We start from the raw sequence: 19122 nt of genomic DNA, 5'->3' as shown, positions 1-19122 counted from the left end.
ACCGTGGAGCGGCCTCCAACCGGAATGACCTGGGGGCTCCAATCACGGAGCCTGTGGAGCTCCGGACTTAACATCGTGGGGTTGGCCGGCCTCGGAGCGTGGGGAGCGGTGGTGGCTCGCTGCTGCGGCCCGACCCCGGAGCTCGGAGGCTCCAGCTGCAGCCATGTGGACTGTGATATCGGGAGCTCGCGGGTCCGGGTGAGAGACCGCTTTTCGGAGATCCCGCAACGCGACTTCTCCCGCCCGTGTCGCAGGGTTGGAACGACCCGGAGCGGGGCCGTACATCGCCCGGCGCGGCCTAAAATGGCCGTGGAACTTACCATTGCCCGCCTGGGGCTTCAACATCGGGAGAAAAAATGGTGCAGGGGAGAGAAAGACTTTGCCTTCCATCACAGTGAGGAGGAGATTCAATGTGATGGATGTTTGTGTAAATTGAAATGTGTGTATGTCTTGTAGGAATTGTCTCTGTTTGTATGGCTGTGGAAACTAAGTTTCGTTTGAGCCTCACTGAGGTTCAAATGACATGTAATAAATATTCAAGTGGACTACATAATTAAGGCGAATGTCGTAATACGCATGTGAGCTCTCCGTGAGACCTTCAGAACTTCTTCACAGACAAATCTTCATAACAAAGTCTTTTGATTAATAGATTCTTTATTGTTGATGAAAAACAATAAGGTACATCCAACCTTACAATCCGACTCGTACACTTTAATCTTCATCGAACTCCAGCATATCGCTTTAAAGGTTAGAAAACTCCTTGTGTCTCCGTTAAATGTCACATGGTCAAAGGGTATGCCTTCCTGGGGAGAAGGCAGGCACGGGTTATTGATAAGGGACGATCAGCCATGATCGCAATGAATGGCAGTACTGGCTCGGAGGACCGAATGGCCTCCTCCTGCTCCTATTTTCTATGTTTCTATGTTTTCTCATGCAAGTCCCAAATTAAACTAAAAACTAAGCTAATGCGCAAGAAACCTAGCTCCAAACACGCCCCAGAATACGTCATAAATCCCACCCACATAATAACGGGCAAGTCTAAAATTTAAAGACCCATGCCATAATTAATGACACACATAATAAGCCAAATGGCCGCTACACTTACCACAGAGTGTAAATACATATTACTGATTCCAAACAAAGCTCTCCAGTTCTGTTCAATGCACATGATTTAACGTATGGATATATGGGCATTTGGGCCTTCCGATTTCTCCCCCCCCCCCCCCCCCCCCTCCCCTCTGAAGATTTCTACCTTTTTTAGGTAGAATCTAAGCAATCTGTTAAAATCTACTTGCATGACCACTTTCCTTTTTCAGTTTACTTCACACATACCAGTATCCCAACGTAGAAAGTATACTCCCTGCAAACTCAAAAGTACAGTGAGGTTTCATGCTCACTTGATGCACCAAGTTAACAGCAAATGAGTAAATACAGTTTCAGTAATTACAGTGACAGTTTACCTCCGTATTCTGTGTGTACACACGTGACTTATTCTAATTCAATAGTGTTCAATACTATCTCTCTCAATAGAAAGAGAGGAATAGTAAGGTACAAGTGTAGGTATCCATACATGTTAATTCACAAATGCATGGGGGTGCACTTTGCCGCAGCTGATAGAGCTGGTGTCTCACAGCGCCAGAGATCTGGATTTGATCCTAACCCCCTTGGATGCTGTCTGTGTGGAGTTTGCATAATCTCATAGTGACTGCATGGTTTTCCTCTGGGTACACCTGTTTCCTTGCACATGGTTAATTGTCTCTGTTAAAAAACGTGCCTCTCGTGTGTTGTGGGTGAGAAAGTGAGAGAACATCGAACTTGTTTGAACGTGCGATGGATGGTGGGCGTGGTCTCGGTGGCCCCTTTTCTGGAGTCTGATCATTCTTATGGGGTTTTTTTTGGGCCTATTTTAGGTTATTTTTTATTTATTTTAAATTAGCACAACCATTGTCTTGTACTAACTTTTTTCCACTTTTTCTATTTCTATTCTATGCCATTAAAAGTTGGCACTATTGTAGGCAATCCACATAGTGATTTAGGTTACAATGCTGCCAATGTCCTCCTGTGCTGCTGTGTTTCTGGGACTTTTGCACCGTTGCCAGGATAGAAGCCTTGATTCAGTTTCTGGGCCTGTTCCATCGTACCCAAACTCAAGTTTGTCTCTTGTTTGTAACAAATTCGCCTCTTAAAGCTAACATTACACATCATTAACATTTTATTAAATAAGGAAATGATCTCAAACTAAAAAACATTTTCGAAATTGAGATTTCTTATTTAAGTCAATTAATGAGCACAGAATTCAAGACTTTTCCTTTTCATTTCTGACCTCCAATATGGCTATGTTAAATTATTGGATTGCATTCTTCCAAAGACATTTAATTATTTCTACCTATTTGATTTCTGATAAAACATCATAGTAAGTTTAAAATTCTGCATTTCTTTTTGTGGGCCTGAATTCAATTTTTTTTTAAGCAAACCATTAGAAATAATCAATTTTTAAAAAAATTAATTTCTGTGAGAACATTATAAAACTGGTTGGAATGTATGGCAGCTCTTCCTAATAATTTTGGAGTTATAGTTTTCGGCAATAGTTAATACACCCACCATGATGGAAATGGGATGTATAATGTGGGAATATTGAATTGTATCATTCAGTAAAATTGTTATTTTGTAGCTATTATGTGATATAGAGAAATATGGTCTAATTTGGTCAAACCTGCCTGTACCATCGGTATTAGTTACCACAATTGATGCACCAATTTCTGTTGCACCTTTAGGCTTTCCTAAAGAATTGCAGCCACAAAACAGTTTGTTCTATTGTTTCTGAAATGATTCCATATTGGCACCTTCTATATTCAAAATAGTTTGTCTGAAATTAAATGACTAGTCGTGGAAGCAGTAAATGTAAACCTTGCAGTCTTAGTCTAGACTAATTCATGTAACAAAACAAACAAGCACCCTATCATTCACAGGTATTTATATTTGAATGGTTCTTGTTGTCTTTTACATCGGAGAATTAGACCGTCTTGTAGACAGGGTTTATTGCTTTTTTAAATGCATGTACTTACTATTGCATGCCTCATTAACCTGGAACATTAGATGTCGATAACTTCCATAAAAAAAGGGTGTCACTTTCTGCTGCCCCTCTGCCCTGGGCTGTTGAGAATGGGGTTTCCTGTAATTTACCAGCAGGGTGCTTTTGCTCTATTGCTCTGCTTGACTAAACATGTGTAAAGAAAATTCAGAAGGTGAACATAATTTGTCTTGGATCAGCTCAATCTAGTTTACTGATTCTCTGTGTTCAGGTCTTCATGTAGTCACCCCATTCTGAAATTTGAGGCATTTGTGTTTTTACAAAGATGGGAAATTCATATGCTGGGCAACTGAAGACAACCCGTTTTGAAGAAGTTCTGCACAATTCTATTGAAGCCTCCCTCCGTTCAAACAGCTTGATCCCGAGGCCTGTGTTTTCCCAGTTATATCTCGAGGCTGAGCATCAATTAATCTCAAATTTTGAAGGTAAGAACAAAGTTATTTTTAAAATAAAAGATTGACTGTACTAGTTTTCTTGCTCACATTTAAGCATGTTTTTAAAAAAGCAGAAATGTTTCTTTTTTCAAGAAAGCCTATTGTTAACTTTAATCAGTATTGCATTTTCCTACATTGTTAGATGATATTTAGCTGTGCACTATCTAAACTAACTAATCCATTTAGTAGAGTTTGTTTTCATTACAGTTCAACTCATCTAACATTGCAATTGATCATTACTTCTGGAAAGATGAGTCTCAGAAATAGTGATGAATTTTTATTTTACATTTATCAGTTAGACTGCACATGCCAAAGGTTATAAGATTGCTTCTCTGCAGGCTTGAAAGCTGAGAGATCTGCATTTTATATGCCTAATGTCAGAGGGCAGGAATATGCACAAACTATATTTGTGTGCCTATGCTCTGAGTATTCAAGATCCGCCCTGAAAGCATTGTGAAGACTTTTACACAGGCAAAAGAGGATGTAACATCTGTTTGAGACAGACAGTCCAAAATACTGCTGCCCTGAATAGACTTAGTGTTTAGCCAGCTTGGGCTCAAGCAGTGATCCTTAAAGGGGCAGCAGGGGCTGCCAAAAAATGTTTTAAAAAAACCTCACTCCCAGTGGAGTGGGGAACCAGAGGAGTACACTTCTTGACTCATCAGTAGTCCTAGAACCAACCACTCCCTACACCCAATCACTCACATTCCTCCTGCTGGGCCCCACCCCTTTCCCTAGGGCCACTCTCAGGATGTAGCTGACCCAACATGGAATTGGTGAACTTCTTTTGGGTGCCCAATAGATATCACAACTCACTGGCAGAAGCCAATGTGGCCCAGACATAATTTTCAGTTGGCCTTTTGTGCAACAGAACCCTCCTTACATCAAGGATAGGCAAGGTCCAGAGTGACACTCCTGTTGAGTGTCAGATATTGAAATAATCTTGCAGTTGATAATGAAGTAGATTGTGTTGCTGAATGGTTGGAGGAAAGCTTTAGACTGTAGGGAAATATAGGTGGCCTGGTCAATTGGATAGACAACTGACAAATGGAACTTATCCAGAAAAGTGTGAATTACCATATTTGAGGTGCAAAAAGGCATGGGAGTGTACAATAATTGACAGGGTATTGAAGGAACAAAAAGATCTTGGAGTAAACATCCTGGATCATTAAATATAGCACAACTATTCAATAGGTTTGATTAAACAACAACAATCGGTCTGAAGAAGAGTTCCAATCCAAAACGTCGCCTGCCTATGTTCTCCAGAGAATCTGCCTGATCTGCTGAGTTACTCCAGTTCTTTGTGTCTTTTTCTTAACTTATTGATCTGTTTGCTGTGTTTAAGAATTTGTGGTTTTTATTCCAATAACTTTTTGTTCCTGCACGCCACTCAGTGTCTTGCCATTTATTAATACTCGGACCAAAGAGGATGGAGGTTGTGGTAAACCACGTTGGATCGCAGCTTGAGGACTGTGGACAAACTGGTCACCATATTATCATAAATTCACCATTGTATCAGAGAGTGATGTTGCTGGGACTGGAAAATTGCAGCACCGAGGAGAGAGTAGATAAGCGTGGGGTTCATTATGTTGGATCCAAGGAGTCTGAGGGAGACGTGAATTTACTATGTAGGAAGAATGTATTTCCCTCATTGGAGCAGTCAAAAATGCATGGATCTATAATAATTGGTCAAAGGATTAGAGGAGAGTGGGAAAAAAACATTTTAAATCACATCGGTAGGGACTTGGAGCTCAGTGCTTGAAAGGCTGGTAGATCAGAAACCCTCAACATGTTATTAAAAAAAAAATAGTTTAGCATGTTCCTGAGGAGCCTTGGTCTGCAGGGCTATATATTCAATGCCAGGGGATGGGATGAGGCTGGAAATCCTTGTTAAGCAGCACAGATACAAAGTGCAATCGGCCTCCTTCTGTGTTGTACATTTCTATGGTGCCATGGTTTTGTGATCCATTGTTGGATAGTTCCTACAGATGAAGAAAGCAATGGCACGATGCAAAGTAGCATTTAGATTATTCACATATACATGTTACAAATTAAATCATCAAATTCCTTAAATTCCCTATTTGCTATGCTACTTATTATTTCATTATGTTCCAGTTTAAAAAAATATTTGCACAAATATTTCCCTCTTCTTAGGAGTAAACTGCTTTTACTTTATTTTTAGTAACCAAAAAACCATTAGAAAAGTCTGTAACTTTTCCAGTTACAAACTGTCTTCCTCTATCAGCAAAATCACTGAAGCACTCTATGCTGTTGCTGGACACGTTCTCTTGCATAGAGACAATGATGGACTAGTATTTCTTCGAAATATTCAACGGGTAAGGCAGTTGTTCTAAGGAGAGGTTAACTATTTTTCTCTCTATGGAATGCTGCCCTGAAATGCAAAGCGTTTATTCTTCAGATTTACAGCAACTGCAATTTATTTAAAAAATTAGCATATCTTGTTTATTAATGTTGATCTGGGTTAAATGCAGTATTCGTGATTGAATAACGTGTTCATTTCATAACAGAATAGGCAATAACGCTGAGGTGTAGAGCCCCCTCTGCCAGCCTGGGTAACTGGACCTGCACCCTTCCACGAGTCTCCAGCCCTTACAGTGTCTTTACTTTATCACCAGAACCATTTGAATAATGGAAAAATAGTGTGGAGCTGCCATTGCTTATCTGATCTGGGCTGTTAAGATATTCTGGGCATTTAAAGTGTAAGTTGACATGGACAACATACAATTAGGAACATAGAAACATAGAAAATAGGTGCAGGAGGAGGCCATTCGGCCCTTCGAGCCAGCACCACCTTTCATTGTGATCATGACTAATCGTCCCCAATCAATAACCCGTGCCTGCCTTCTCCCCATATCCCTTGATTCCACTAGCCCCTAGAGCTCTATCTAACTCTCTCTTAAATCCATCCAGTGATTTGGCCTCCACCACCCTCTGTGGTAGGGAATTCCACAAATTCACAACTCTCTGGGTGAAAACGTTTTTTCGCACCTCAATCTTAAATGGCCTCCCCGTTATTCTAAGACTGTGACCCCTGGTTCTGAGATTGGAGAATTAAAAGTTGTTGTCCACCTTCAGAACTTGGGCTTGCCTCTGAGAGAATAAATACTCTGTGTAGTTCTGGGATGAGCCAGCTATTATGTTCCGAGAGATAAAGAGCACGGAAACCGACCATTTGGTCTACCAATCCATGTTGAACACTAATCCTACATGAATCCAATTTTATTATTCCCATATTCTCATGTACCTCTCTTTCAATTGTTTAAACCTAAACTTCCATGTAGTTAGTAATGCAGCTTGCAAAAAACCAAGCAACGAAGAGGAGGAAGAGGAGGAAGATGATGGCTCAGAGTCCAGCAGTCCCCTCGTGCATTATCAAATGAAGGCTGTCCCAGAAGGATGTTGTACCACTGATGGTAGGATGATAAACTTTTCGTTTAAATCATTAAGAATGACCAGTCTTAAACATACAATGTACAGTGCCCTCCATAATGTTTGGGACAAAGACCCATCATATATTTATTTGCCTCTGTATTCCACAATTTAAGATTTGTAATAGAAAAAATCACATGTGGTTAAAGTGCACATTATCAGATTTTAATAAAGGCCATTTTTATACATTTTGGTTTCACCATGTAGAGATTACAGCAGTGTTTATACATAGTCCACCCCCCATTTCAGGGCACCATAATGTATACAAATGGCCTTTAATGAAATCTGACAATGTGCATTTTAACCACATGTGATTTTTTTTCTGGAGCACAGAGGGAAATAAATAAATGAAGAGTCTTTGTCCCAAACATTATGGAGGGCACTGAATGTGTATAATTAATCTCTGTGCACCTTAGTCGGGAATTAAGCAAGTAGTTGTAAACAGGTGGAAACAAAAAAAAAAATAGAGAATAAGGCTAACCACGTTTTTTCCCTTTAGTTCAATACATGTGAAATCAATTCATTACATATTATTTTCTGATTTAATTTCGAACGGCATCTGCGCTATTTTTTTTGTGAGTTGTGATTCTCGCGCCCTACCATCTTATTGTTTGCCTTTGCATACTCTGCGGGAGGAAGTTTTTGAGTTGCTGTGTTAATTTAGACAACTTCACTGTGTTCCTAAAATATTTCATGTTAGTATTGATCCCGATTATATGGGCATGTATGGTTTTGTATGTGAATTCTGTTAGGGATCAAATCGTTAACTGATGATGAGGGAAAATTGAGAATACTTTTCTGAGATCTGTCATTGTACTTGGGAAAGAAACAATTGATTCATCACTGGTTTAGGCTCTGCCATTTGAGAAACTACTGTGGCAATCTAGGTTTTACTTCTGTAAATGACTAGTCACAGAGTCTGACAGCGTGGAAACTGGCCATTCGGTCCAACTTGCCCATGCCGACCAACAGGCTCGATCTACACTAGTCCAACATGCCTACATTTGGCCTATATCCTTCTAAATCTTTCCTATCCATGTAACTATCCAAATGTTTTTTAAACATTGTGATAGTACCTGCCTCAACTACCTCCTCTGACAGCTTGTTCCATACACCCATCACCCTTTGTGTTTAAAAAAAAAAGTTACCCCTCGGATTCCTCTTTGCCCCCTCACCTTAAACAGATGTCCTCTGGTTCTTGATTCCCCTACTCTGGGTAAAAGAGTGCATTTATCTGATCTATTCCTCTCATGATTTTATACACATATATCAGATAACCCATCATCCTCCTGTGCTCCAAGTAATAAAATCCTAGCCTCCCCATAAACTTTCTCACAGTTCAGGCTTTTGAGTCCTATCAATATCTTCATAAGTCTTCTCTGCACCCTTTCAAGCTTGACAACATCTTTCCTATAACATGGTGCCCAAAACAGAACACAATACTCTAAATTCAGCCTCACCAATATCTTGTACAACTGGAACATAACCTCCCAACTTCTATACTCGGTACTCAGACTGATGAAGGCCAATGTGCTGAAGGCCAATGTTCTTGACCCCCCCTATCTACCTGTGATGCCACTTTCAAAGAACTTTGAACCTGCACTCCTAGATCCTTCTGCTCTACAACTCTCCCCAGAGCCCTGCCATTCAATCTGTAGGTCTTGGCCCGGTTAGACTTACCAAAATGCAACTCCTCGCACTTCTCCATCTTAAACTTCATTAACCATTCCTCAGTCCACCTGCCCAACTGATCAGGATCCAGTTGCTAGGCTTTAGAGATTTGAATATTTAGTATTGCCAGGCAGTGCCATGAGAGATTCTGTCTGAAGGATGTCATTATAAAGCGTTTGTATCTACAAATAGCAAGCTATTTGAGGCATATGAGATTAATCTATGCAGATAATTGCCATTGAATTATCCTCTCCCTTCATTGGAGGATAGTTTTGCATTTGATGTCCTGCTTTTACTTATTTTCCTTTGCATAATATAAACTTTGCTAGATTCTCTCCCACCTGCCTCTTTCTCCCAAATCCATCCACCCCTCCCCTGCCTGGTTCAATCTGCCCATCTTCCCCCATTCCTCATCTACTGACCCCTGCACCTTCTCTTTATACCTCCCACCTTCCCTCTCCACTCGCAGTCCTTATGTAGGGTCTCAAGCTGAAACATCAACAATTCCTCCCTCGGCCCTCTTACCAAACACCCCGCAGATGCTGTTCGACCCACGACTTTTTTCCAGAAGTTTATTTTTTTGCTCCTAGTGGTAGTGGCTGCTTGGCCAGAAACCTGCATCTAATGCTATTTCAAATATTTCATTTAAGGCCAACAATTGCAGAGAGACATGATCAATTTAATTTTTCACTTTCAGACTGTTGTATGACTGAGTTGCGAGAGCTAAAGAAACTGGCTTGCATGTCCAGGGCCAGGAAAGGTTAAGAACCTGAACAGAATGAATACAATGAAGAGAAAAATGCAAACTTTTGTTCATCTAATTTTCAACCCCAGGACATCCAAAGCACTACACCCCCAATGAAGCACACTACTTGAAATGCAGTCACTGTAACAATGTTAGAAACACAGTAACCAACATGCACAAAGCAAGCTCTTCATGAAATAATACGATAAAGAGCTGATAATCTTATTTTTCAGTATCATTGATTGATAAGTATTGACAATGAAATTGGACGTAAATCCTCTGCTGTTCTGTAAAGTATTGCCTTGGTGAGTTTTGCATCTACCTGGGAAAACAGCTGCAGTTTTGGATCATTATCCGAACAGAAAATGCAACAGACCCTCAACATTGCATTAGAGCATCCGCATTCTTGTTGATTTGTAGGACATAAAACAAGAACCTTCAGATTGTTGAAGGGAGAACACTGAGACTGAGCCAAGGTTCTGATTCCGATCCTGTCCATTTTCCTCCACAGATGCTGTCTGACCTGCTGGGTTCCTCCAGCAGTTTACTTTTGCTCAAGATCCCAGCATCTGCAGACCCTTGTGTTTCCATCTTTAATGTGACTAGGTTTACTTAACTGATGAAAAATATAAAGTTCCTTTTATTGCTGGGTTGTTTCTGGATAGAAGGTGCACAGTTTTAGTGAAGGCTTATAAACTACCTTTATAGTCTTTAGTTTTGGATTCATAGATTACTCAAAGGTTAACTTGAATTTTCAAACAAGTGCATTGTATTTGAACCAAATAGATAAGTCAATTTATAAATGTGAACATTCAGGAGCTTTCTTTCTGCCCCTTAGAGGTGACCGTATTTGTTTTCCCCTTGTTTTAAATATATGAATCTGCTTTAGTCTGATTGCTTATTACTTTTTTTTTTAAGGCTTCTGTCAGGCAGGAAAGGACTTGCGACTTGTTTCTATGTCAAAGGAGCAGATGGAGTTGCCATCGGGATTCTTGCTTGTCGGTGCTAAGTCTCCGAACCTTCCAGAGCACCTTTTAGTCTGTGCTGTGGATAAGCGATTTTTACCAGATGACAATGGTCGAAATGCTCTATTGGGTAAGATTTATTTTATATCATAATAGTGCATATTATTATCTTTATGGGAATTGTAAGATACAAGGACCCTGTTATTCATATTAAGTTCTTATCATGGTACAATCGTAATTTATTCTTAGCAGGACAAATCTATTGGTTTTAAAATGTTGATACAACTTTGGTATTATTTTGATAATTCAACAATAGAAATTCTTTCCACTATTACTCTTTCCGCTGATACTGTCTGGTCTGCTGAGTGTTTTCAGCATTTTCTATCTCTATTTCTATTTCAAATATGCCTGATAATGTCATTGGGATCTGTTGCAATTTTATCCAGCTGTAACAAATATAAAACTCTTAAAAGCCCTGTCCCACGGTATGAGTTCATTCCAAGAGCTCTCCCGCGTTTAAAAAAAACCAAACTCATGGTAAGCACGGAGAATGAACGTAGCGGATACATCAGAGCTCAGGGATGTCTCTAAGCGCCAACGGCAGGTATTCGGGAAGTCTCGTTAACGGCAGGTAAGCACGGGAAGACTCGTGAAGATTTTTCAACATGTTGAAAAATGTCCACGAGAGTCCCGAATACCGATGAGTGGCCATTACCGTAAATCTCCGAGTTCAAATCAGGGCAAACTCGGGAGAACTCTTGGAATGAACTCGTACCGTGGGACAGGGGTTTTAATCTCCCCACAAAGTAACACAATAGGGTGTTCAATATGGCAAGGCAAACTTAAATGCCTTTTTCACAAACTAATCTTGACACATCTGCAGTACAGTCTTACATCTCCCTACCACGGTAGGTACAGTGCCTCTGAGGCAGAAACCAAAACATCTTTTAATTTAAAAATGAATAAATATTTGAGCAAGCGGAAAAGTGTGGCCTTTAGGCTTTGATTTTGATTGCTCTTGCAGAGACCTGTCCCAGCCTCATGGATTAAATAGACTTCCCCTGCTGAAAGTGTTTATGCTTTTATTGTTAATTCCCTTAGCAAGATGTTGAAAGCAAAATCTATTTTTTTTCTCTGTGACCTTACATGCCTGCTCTCAGTAAAGCACATGTGTCTGAGTCACAATTTCCTTTGGTGGATACTGATCTTGTACAAAATGTACAGAAGCGTTGTTGTGCATTTTTAATTAAATAATGTTGTTAACATTTTAATTTACTCATATTTTATTAAACGTCTTCTCCAATGCTAAATCTGCCTTTCAAAGTGTGCATAATTGGGGAGCTTCCTAATGCATCAAGAAGAAAATTATGACAGGTAGTTAGTTTTGTTAACGACAACTTGAGGAGCTAAAAATCAGAAATCTTGTGTGAAAATGTTGCTGTGAATCTGTGGCACTTCCATTCTTTGCAGGGATGTAATTTCTGTGAACACATGATCTACAAATCGCATGATTTGCAGACCATGAGTCAAGTAAGCATTTTAATCTGCCTTCAAATAATCCCAACAATGCTCATCTCTAAACTCCTTGACCTAGAAGTCAGCACTTTCCTCTGCAACTGGATCTCAATTTCCTGACACATGGATCTGTGAGGGTAGGAGTCGACACATCCCCTGTAATAATTGTCAACACCAGTGCCTCGCAGGGATGTGTTTTCAACCCCTTACTATAATCCTTATACACTTACGTCTGTGCAGCCAAATTCTGCTCAACTTCATTTACAGGTTTGCAGGTGACACCACTTGGGTGGTAGTGATTGGATCTCAAACAATCACTGCCACCGGTATTAGGGCGGTACGGTGTCGCAGCGATAGTTGCTGCCTTACAGCGCCAGAGACCCAGGTTCGATCCTGACCACGGGTGCTGTCTGTACAGAGTTTGTTCATTCTCCCTGTGACCTGCGTGGGTTTTCCCTGCGTGCTCCGGTTTCCTCCCACACTCCAAAGACGTACAGGTTTGTAGGTTACTAGACCAAGTGCAGAACCGTTGGGTCTGCTCCGACAATGCAATATTCCACCACTCACTCATTTCCCCCATGCAACCCATTCCCCCAGCGTAATATTCCACCACTCACGCATAGCCCCCAACTGCGCAGGCGCGGCTCATTTCTCCTCATCCCCCTCCTCTTCACCCTCCCTCTTCAATCCCTAGAGAGAGGGAGGTAGAGAGGGGGTGGTAGAGGGGTTAGAGAGGGAGGGGGAGGAGAAGGAGGGGGAAGGGAGGGGGAGGGGGCAGGGAGGGGGAGGGTAGAGAGGAAGGGGAGTAGAGAGGGAGAGGGGCAGGGAGGGAGGGGGTAAAGAGAGAGAGGGAGGGGGTAGAGGAAGAGGGAGGGGGTAGAGGGAGACGGTGGGAGTGAGGGTAGATAGGGAGGGGGAGAGAGGTAGTGAGGGAGGCGGCAAGAGAGGGTGTAGACATGACACCTACCCTCCCTACCCCTTCCTCTCCCTCAATCCCCCCACTCTCCCTCCTCACCTCCACATTGGCCCCATCGTCGCAAGGCCTCACCGCTGCGGTCTCGTTGTCTCCTTCACCGCCGCGGTCTCGATGCCTCCTTGATGGCCGCGTAAAACCCCAGCCGGGGCTTCGCGGGTAGAAGCCCGGGTCGGGAAAAGTGGCCCTCCCCCTGACGTCAATGTAAGCTCCCCCTGACGTCAACCCCCCCCCCCCCTTTGTGAAGTCACTCGAAGTGGGTTGAAGGACTTTTGCCCTTTAAAAACTTGGTTTTAGCTATTTTTTAAATGCTATAACTTGTGAAATATAGCATGACATGTGAAGTGAAGCTGTTTATTTTATCGATGGGGTTAATGTGATTAATAATCTGTGAAAATTTAAGCATTAGCGCGTAGCATTTTGAGGAAGATCCAATGAATACAGACACACACACACGCACGCACACGATCAGACTTTTATAGGTATAGAGATTTTGGCTTCGATAAAAAAATTGTAGATTGTCCCTTGTGTGTGTAGGATAGTGCATGGGGATCACCGGTCGGCGCGGACTCGGTGGGCCGAAGGGCCTATTTCCACACTGTATCTATAAACTAAACTAAACAATGATGAGACTGGTTACAGGCAGGAAATAAAGAGGTTAGTAATATGATGTTAAGCCAACCTCTCCCTCAGTGTCAGCAAGACAAATGAGCTAGTTATTGACTTGAAGAAACAAAGTGGTGTACGTCCCAGTTACCATCAATGGTGCTGAAGTGGAGATGGTTGAGATCCATGAGTTCCTCTTTGTAATTATCACCAACAAGTTCTCTTCAACCTATCACAATGAAGCTGTCACCAAGAAAGCACATCAATGTGTTTACCTCTTCAGATGACGAAGGAAATATGGGAAGTCTCCAACGACTTACAAACTTCTACAGATGCACCGTAGAAAACATCCCATCCACAACATGGTTTGGCCACAGGTGTACCGTATGCAAGATGGCAAGATATTACAGGGGATCACAGGTCTATCACATAAAACCAGCCTCCCACCACCTGCCCCATTGCCCCATTGCCCCCCCCCCTCCATTCCTATTGACCACAGGAAAACAACCAATGTGATTAAGGACCATTTTCACTCTAGTCGTTTCCTCTTCTGCCCTTTCCGGTTGGGTAGAAGATATAAAAGCTTGATAGCACGTCACCAGATTCAGGGACAGCTTCTTCCTGCTGTTATCACATCACTGAATGGTGCTCTCATGAAGTGAAGGTGAAGTCCAGATCTTCCAACCTACTGCATTGCAGACATAGCAATTTTCTCTGTAGCTTAAATGTTATAATAACACTATATTATGCACTCTGGTATTTGGCACTGCGTGTTGTACTTGTGCATGGGCTGATTACCCTCATATATCGTATGATTGGACATCATGGTGGCACTGGGTTACTGGAGAAGACGAGGTGGCCAGAGGTTTTCTCCAAAAAAAATTAAAAGCCTCATGAAAAAATACAGAGTCCACCATGACTTCTGGGAAGAACCTGGCAATGTAGTCCTCATCTCAATAATGAGTTATGTAAGTCTTTCCTTTCAAGGACATACAGTGCCCTCCATAATGTTTGGGACAAGACCCATCATTTATTTCTTTGCCTCTGTGCTCCACAATTTGAGATTTGTAATAGAAAAAAATCAGATGTGGTTAAAGTGCATATTGTCAGATTTTGATAAAGGCCATTTTTATACATTTTGGTTTATCCGTGGATTGTCACCTTGTCGTGGTGGAGAAGCTTTTGTGGACCTGAGATCCTGAGAGCGATGCCGTCTGGGGCTATGCTCCTGGTAGGGCCACCCATGGCGGTAAGGTCGAGGGGGAGGTCTCTGACAAAGAGCAATCGAACCAAGACCTCAACGGTGGAACAGGCAGAGGACAATGGCTGACCTTAGTGAAGCGTCACCACGGCTGGGAAGGCGGATGAAGGCTGCAGCAAAAAAGGGTCTCTGGTCGTCTTGGACTTCATGCCACTGTATCCTGACCCAGATCTGTCAAGGACCATGGGGTGGCTGTTTGTGCACCAGTTAAACAAGGTCACGCACAGGCGTCCTCCATATAGGGAATAGCACCCTGGAGCCACCCATGGTCAGCCATGACCATAGGGGGCCTAAGAAGAAGGTTTCACTATGTAGAAATTACAACGGTGTTTATACATAGTCCCCCCATTTCAGGGCACCATAATGTTTGGGATACAGCAATGTCATGTAAATGAAAGTAGTCATGTTTAGCATTTTGTTGCATATCCTTTGCATGCAATGACTGCTTGAAGTCTGCGATTCATAAACATCACCAGTTGTTGGGTGTCTTCTCTGGTGATGCTCTGCCAGGCCTGTATTGCAGCTATCTTTAGCTTATGCTTGTTTTGGGGGCTAATGCCCTTCAGTTTTCTCTTCAGCATATAAAAGGCATGCTCAATTGGGTTCAGATCGGGTGATTGACTTGGCCACTCAAGAATTTACCATTTTTTAGCTTTGAAAAACTCCTTTGTTGCTTTAGCAGTATGTTTGGGATCATTGTCTTGCTGTAGAATGAACCGCCAGCCAATGAGTTTTGAGGTATTTGTTTGAACTTGAGCAGATAGGATGTGTCTATGCACTTCAGAATTCATTATGGTTTTACCATCAGCAGTTGTATTATCAATGACGATAAGTGAACCAGTACCTTCAGCAGCCATACATGCCCAGGCCATAACACCACCACCACTGTGTTTCACAGAAGAGGTGGTATGCTTTGGACCTTGGGCAGTTCCTTCTCTCCTCCTTACTTTGCCCTTGCCATCTCTGATATGTTAATCTTCGTCTCATCTGTCCACAAGACCCTTTTCTAGAACTGTGGTTATTCTTTTAAGTGCTTCTTGGCAAACTGTAACCTGGCCATCCTATTTCTGTGGCTAACCAGTGTTTTCCATCCTGCAATGTAGCCTCTGTATTTCTGTTCATGAAGGCTTCTGGGGACAATGGTCATTGACAAATCCACAGCTGACTCCTGAATAGTTTCTGATCTGTCGGACAGGTGTTTGGGGATTTTTCTTTATTATAGAGAGAATTCTTCTGTCATCAGATGTGGAGATTTTCCTTGGCCTCCCAGTCCCTTTGCGATTAGTAAGCTCACCAGTGCTCTCTTTCTTCTTAATGATGTTCCAAACAGTTGATGTTGGTAAGCCTAAGGTTTGGCTGATGTCTCTAACAGTTTTATTCTTGTTTCTCAGTCTCATAATGGCGTCTTTGACATTCATTGGCACAACTTTGGTCTTCGTGTTGATAAACAGCAATAAAAGTTTCCAAAGGTGATGGAAAGACTGGAGGAAAGACTAGATGCTGAGAGCACACTTATACCTGCATTAAGGAGGCAATTAAACACACCTGAGCAATTACAAACACCTGTGAAGCCATGTGTCCCAAGCATTATGGTGCCCTGAAATGGGGTGGGTGGGGGGGACTATGTATAAACACAGCTGTAATTTCTACATGGTGAAACCAAAATGTATAAAAATGGCCTTTTAATAAAATCTGACAATGTGCACTTTAACCACATGTGATTTTTTTTCTATTACAAATCTCAAATTGTGGAGTACAGAAGCAAATAAATAAATGATAGATCTTTGTCCCAAACATTATGGAGGGCACTGTCCGTGTTACCTTCTTTCCTTCCACTAGTAATGGCCTCCTTTTGTTGTTTTCGCTCATTCATCAGCACTGCTTTGAAGTACCGACCCATTCTTGTGCAGGGGTTGTCTTTTATCTCACAATTATTAACAATTATTGTTATCCTCAACGTTTCTTCAGGATTCTCTGGAAATTGCATTGGCTGTGGTGAGAAGGGATTTCGGTACTTTACGGAGTTTTCCAATCATATCAACTTGAAGTTAATCACGCAACCCAAGAAACAAAAGCACCTGAAGTGCTATCTGATTAAGAATGCACAGGGCAGTCTGATGAAAGGGCCCTTAATCTGCTGGAAGGGCACAGGTGAGATTGGGATAATGAGTTTTTATTTAAATAAATATTTAGAGCATGAGTTTAATCACATTTTGTTGAAAGTACTTTGGCACAGATCATTGGAAATTAAATACTGGTTCTAGTTGATTATAAGGATTCAAACTGAAATGCTTCCATTATCACGAAAGTTTTATGGATGTACTTCATGTTTTGAAAGAGAGTGATTAAACCTCAATTTCAATGACTCATTTTTAAGTTCTGCACTCCTATTTTCAGAAGCCTTCTCCAGTTGTGCAACCCTTCAAGAACTTTGCGTCCCATTGTGGCCTCATTCAGTTCCTACAATATTTTCCCTATTTGTGGTGGCTAACTATGCCTTTGGCAATCAAGAGCCACAGCTCTGGAATTACCTCTCATACTCCTTTCATCACTTTTTTTTTTTTAAGACTATCTCTGCCGAAATATTTTTATCGCCATGTCCAATAGTGAAAAATGTTGGGTCGGTCTTCGTTTTTGTCTGGATAGGTTCCAAGAAAGCATTTTTACATTGTCGGTCACTGTATATTGCAGATTTTGGTGAATGCCTTTGGATTGACGGTACTTTTCTAATGTACCTGAAAAGACATTCCCTTGTAAGACTAAGGATTCAAAGTGGCTGTCTTGTTAAGAATGTTCTTTTATTTTTAACAGAGGGCAGAATGCAACAATCAGGCTCGAGTTCCACCTCTAGTGTTCCCTCACAACCTCCTGAGAGCCCAGCCTCATCGACTACTGTGTCATCAGCAGAAAGCATTTCCGGTTCCAATCAGAGTACGTCAACTGGATTTCAGCAAGCAGGTGCTACTATATATTCCTCCCATTTATTTCAATTTCAACTATTTCAAGAGGGCTAGAATACAAAAACAGGGATATAATGCTGAAGCTCTATAAGGCGCTGGTCCGGCTACATTTAGAGTAATGTGAGCAATTTTGGGCACCATATCAAGGAAGGATGAGCTAGCTCTGGAGAGGGTCCAGAAGAGGTTTAAAAGAATGGTCCTAGGAATGAGTGGGATAACCTATGATGAGCATTTGATGGCACTGGGCCTGTACTCGCTGGAGATTAGAAGGATGAGGGGTGCCTCATTGAAACTTACCGAATAGTGAAAGGCTTGGATAGGGTGGATGTGGAGAGGATGTTTCCACTAGTGGGAGAGTCTAGGACTAGAGGTCATAGCCTCAGAATTAAAGGATAGTCCTTTAGGAAGATGAGAAGGAATTTCTTTAGTTAGAGGGTGGTGAATCTGTGGAATTCTTTACCACAGAACGCTGTGGAGGCCAAGTCCATGGATATTTTTATGGCAGAGATATAGATAGATTCTTGATTAGTATGGGTGTCAGGAGTTATGGGGTGAAGGCAGGAGAATGGGGTTAAGCAGGAGAGATAGATCAGCCATAATGGAATGGCAGAGTAGACCTGATGGGCCGAATGGCCCAATTCTGCTCCTATTACTTATGACCTTATGTATTCTTTTGAATGCCCCCCTTTTGAATGATTCAAATGTGTGAGCACAACCAGAGGAGACAGTCCAGGATGAATTCTAACAATGGCTGGTGCAATTGAGGTCATTGTGCTTGCTTCCGTCCTTCATTCACTCTGCCACTTCTCGCACCTATTAGAATTAAACAAAAGGTAAGTTATAGAAGTGCATCGGACAGTACTGTAGGAGGTGTTGATCATCAGCCATCACTCCCGAGTCATTTTGCTTCCCCCCTCTTCTGTCAGACAGAAGATACAAAAAACTTAAAAGCATGTACCTTCAGATTAAAGAATAGTTTCTTCCCTGCTGTTATCAGACTCTTGAGCAGACATCCCATGTGTTAAGGATGAATTCTCAATCTACCTTGTTGTGGCCCTTGCACTTTTTTTAACCAGAATTTCTCTGCACTGTGTCCATTTTGTTCCCACTATCCATTGCATGGTTTGTCCTTGTACTTTTTTTTGACAAGGTGATCATTGGAGTCTGTCGGAGGTAGAAAGAAAGATTTGAGAGTCAGCTTTGCATTGTTGATTTTTGTTTAGTTTTTTTTTAACATATTTCAGAGTTGAATTGAATCATCCCCAGCCAAAAGTGTCTATCTAGATTTTGACGATGAATAATCTACAACTGACGGTATAGAATTGTACAACCACCCTGCGATGGCACTGAGTTCACTGAAACATTGTATGTTTATCATGTTCTCTCAAAGCTTATTGCTGTCTAATATTTTGCCCTTTTTTATATTATTAAGGATGTAATAGCAGTTTAGT

General features: G+C 41.6%; 1 protein-coding gene across 3 annotated transcripts in view; it reads left to right on the top strand.

The window, feature by feature from the left end:
* greb1 (growth regulating estrogen receptor binding 1) overlaps positions 1-19122 on the top strand; it is a 200158-nt gene that overhangs the window by 80152 nt on the left and 100884 nt on the right. For 2 of the 3 annotated variants that reach the window (XM_033021585.1, XM_033021583.1), the window contains exons 3-7: positions 3357-3516; positions 6828-6959; positions 10310-10486; positions 16680-16862; positions 17523-17669. In XM_033021585.1, the coding sequence (XP_032877476.1) occupies positions 3357-3516; positions 6828-6959; positions 10310-10486; positions 16680-16862; positions 17523-17669 (799 nt within the window). The remainder of the gene's footprint in view (positions 1-3356; positions 3517-6827; positions 6960-10309; positions 10487-16679; positions 16863-17522; positions 17670-19122) is intronic. The other variant, XM_033021586.1, reaches the window with a different exon arrangement.

Source organism: Amblyraja radiata, chromosome 5 (genome assembly GCF_010909765.2).
Source record: "Amblyraja radiata isolate CabotCenter1 chromosome 5, sAmbRad1.1.pri, whole genome shotgun sequence".
NCBI classification, from domain to species: Eukaryota; Metazoa; Chordata; class Chondrichthyes; order Rajiformes; family Rajidae; genus Amblyraja; species Amblyraja radiata.
The sequence above is the reverse complement of the archived record's forward strand: the minus strand, read 5'-3'. Positions and strand labels throughout refer to the sequence as shown.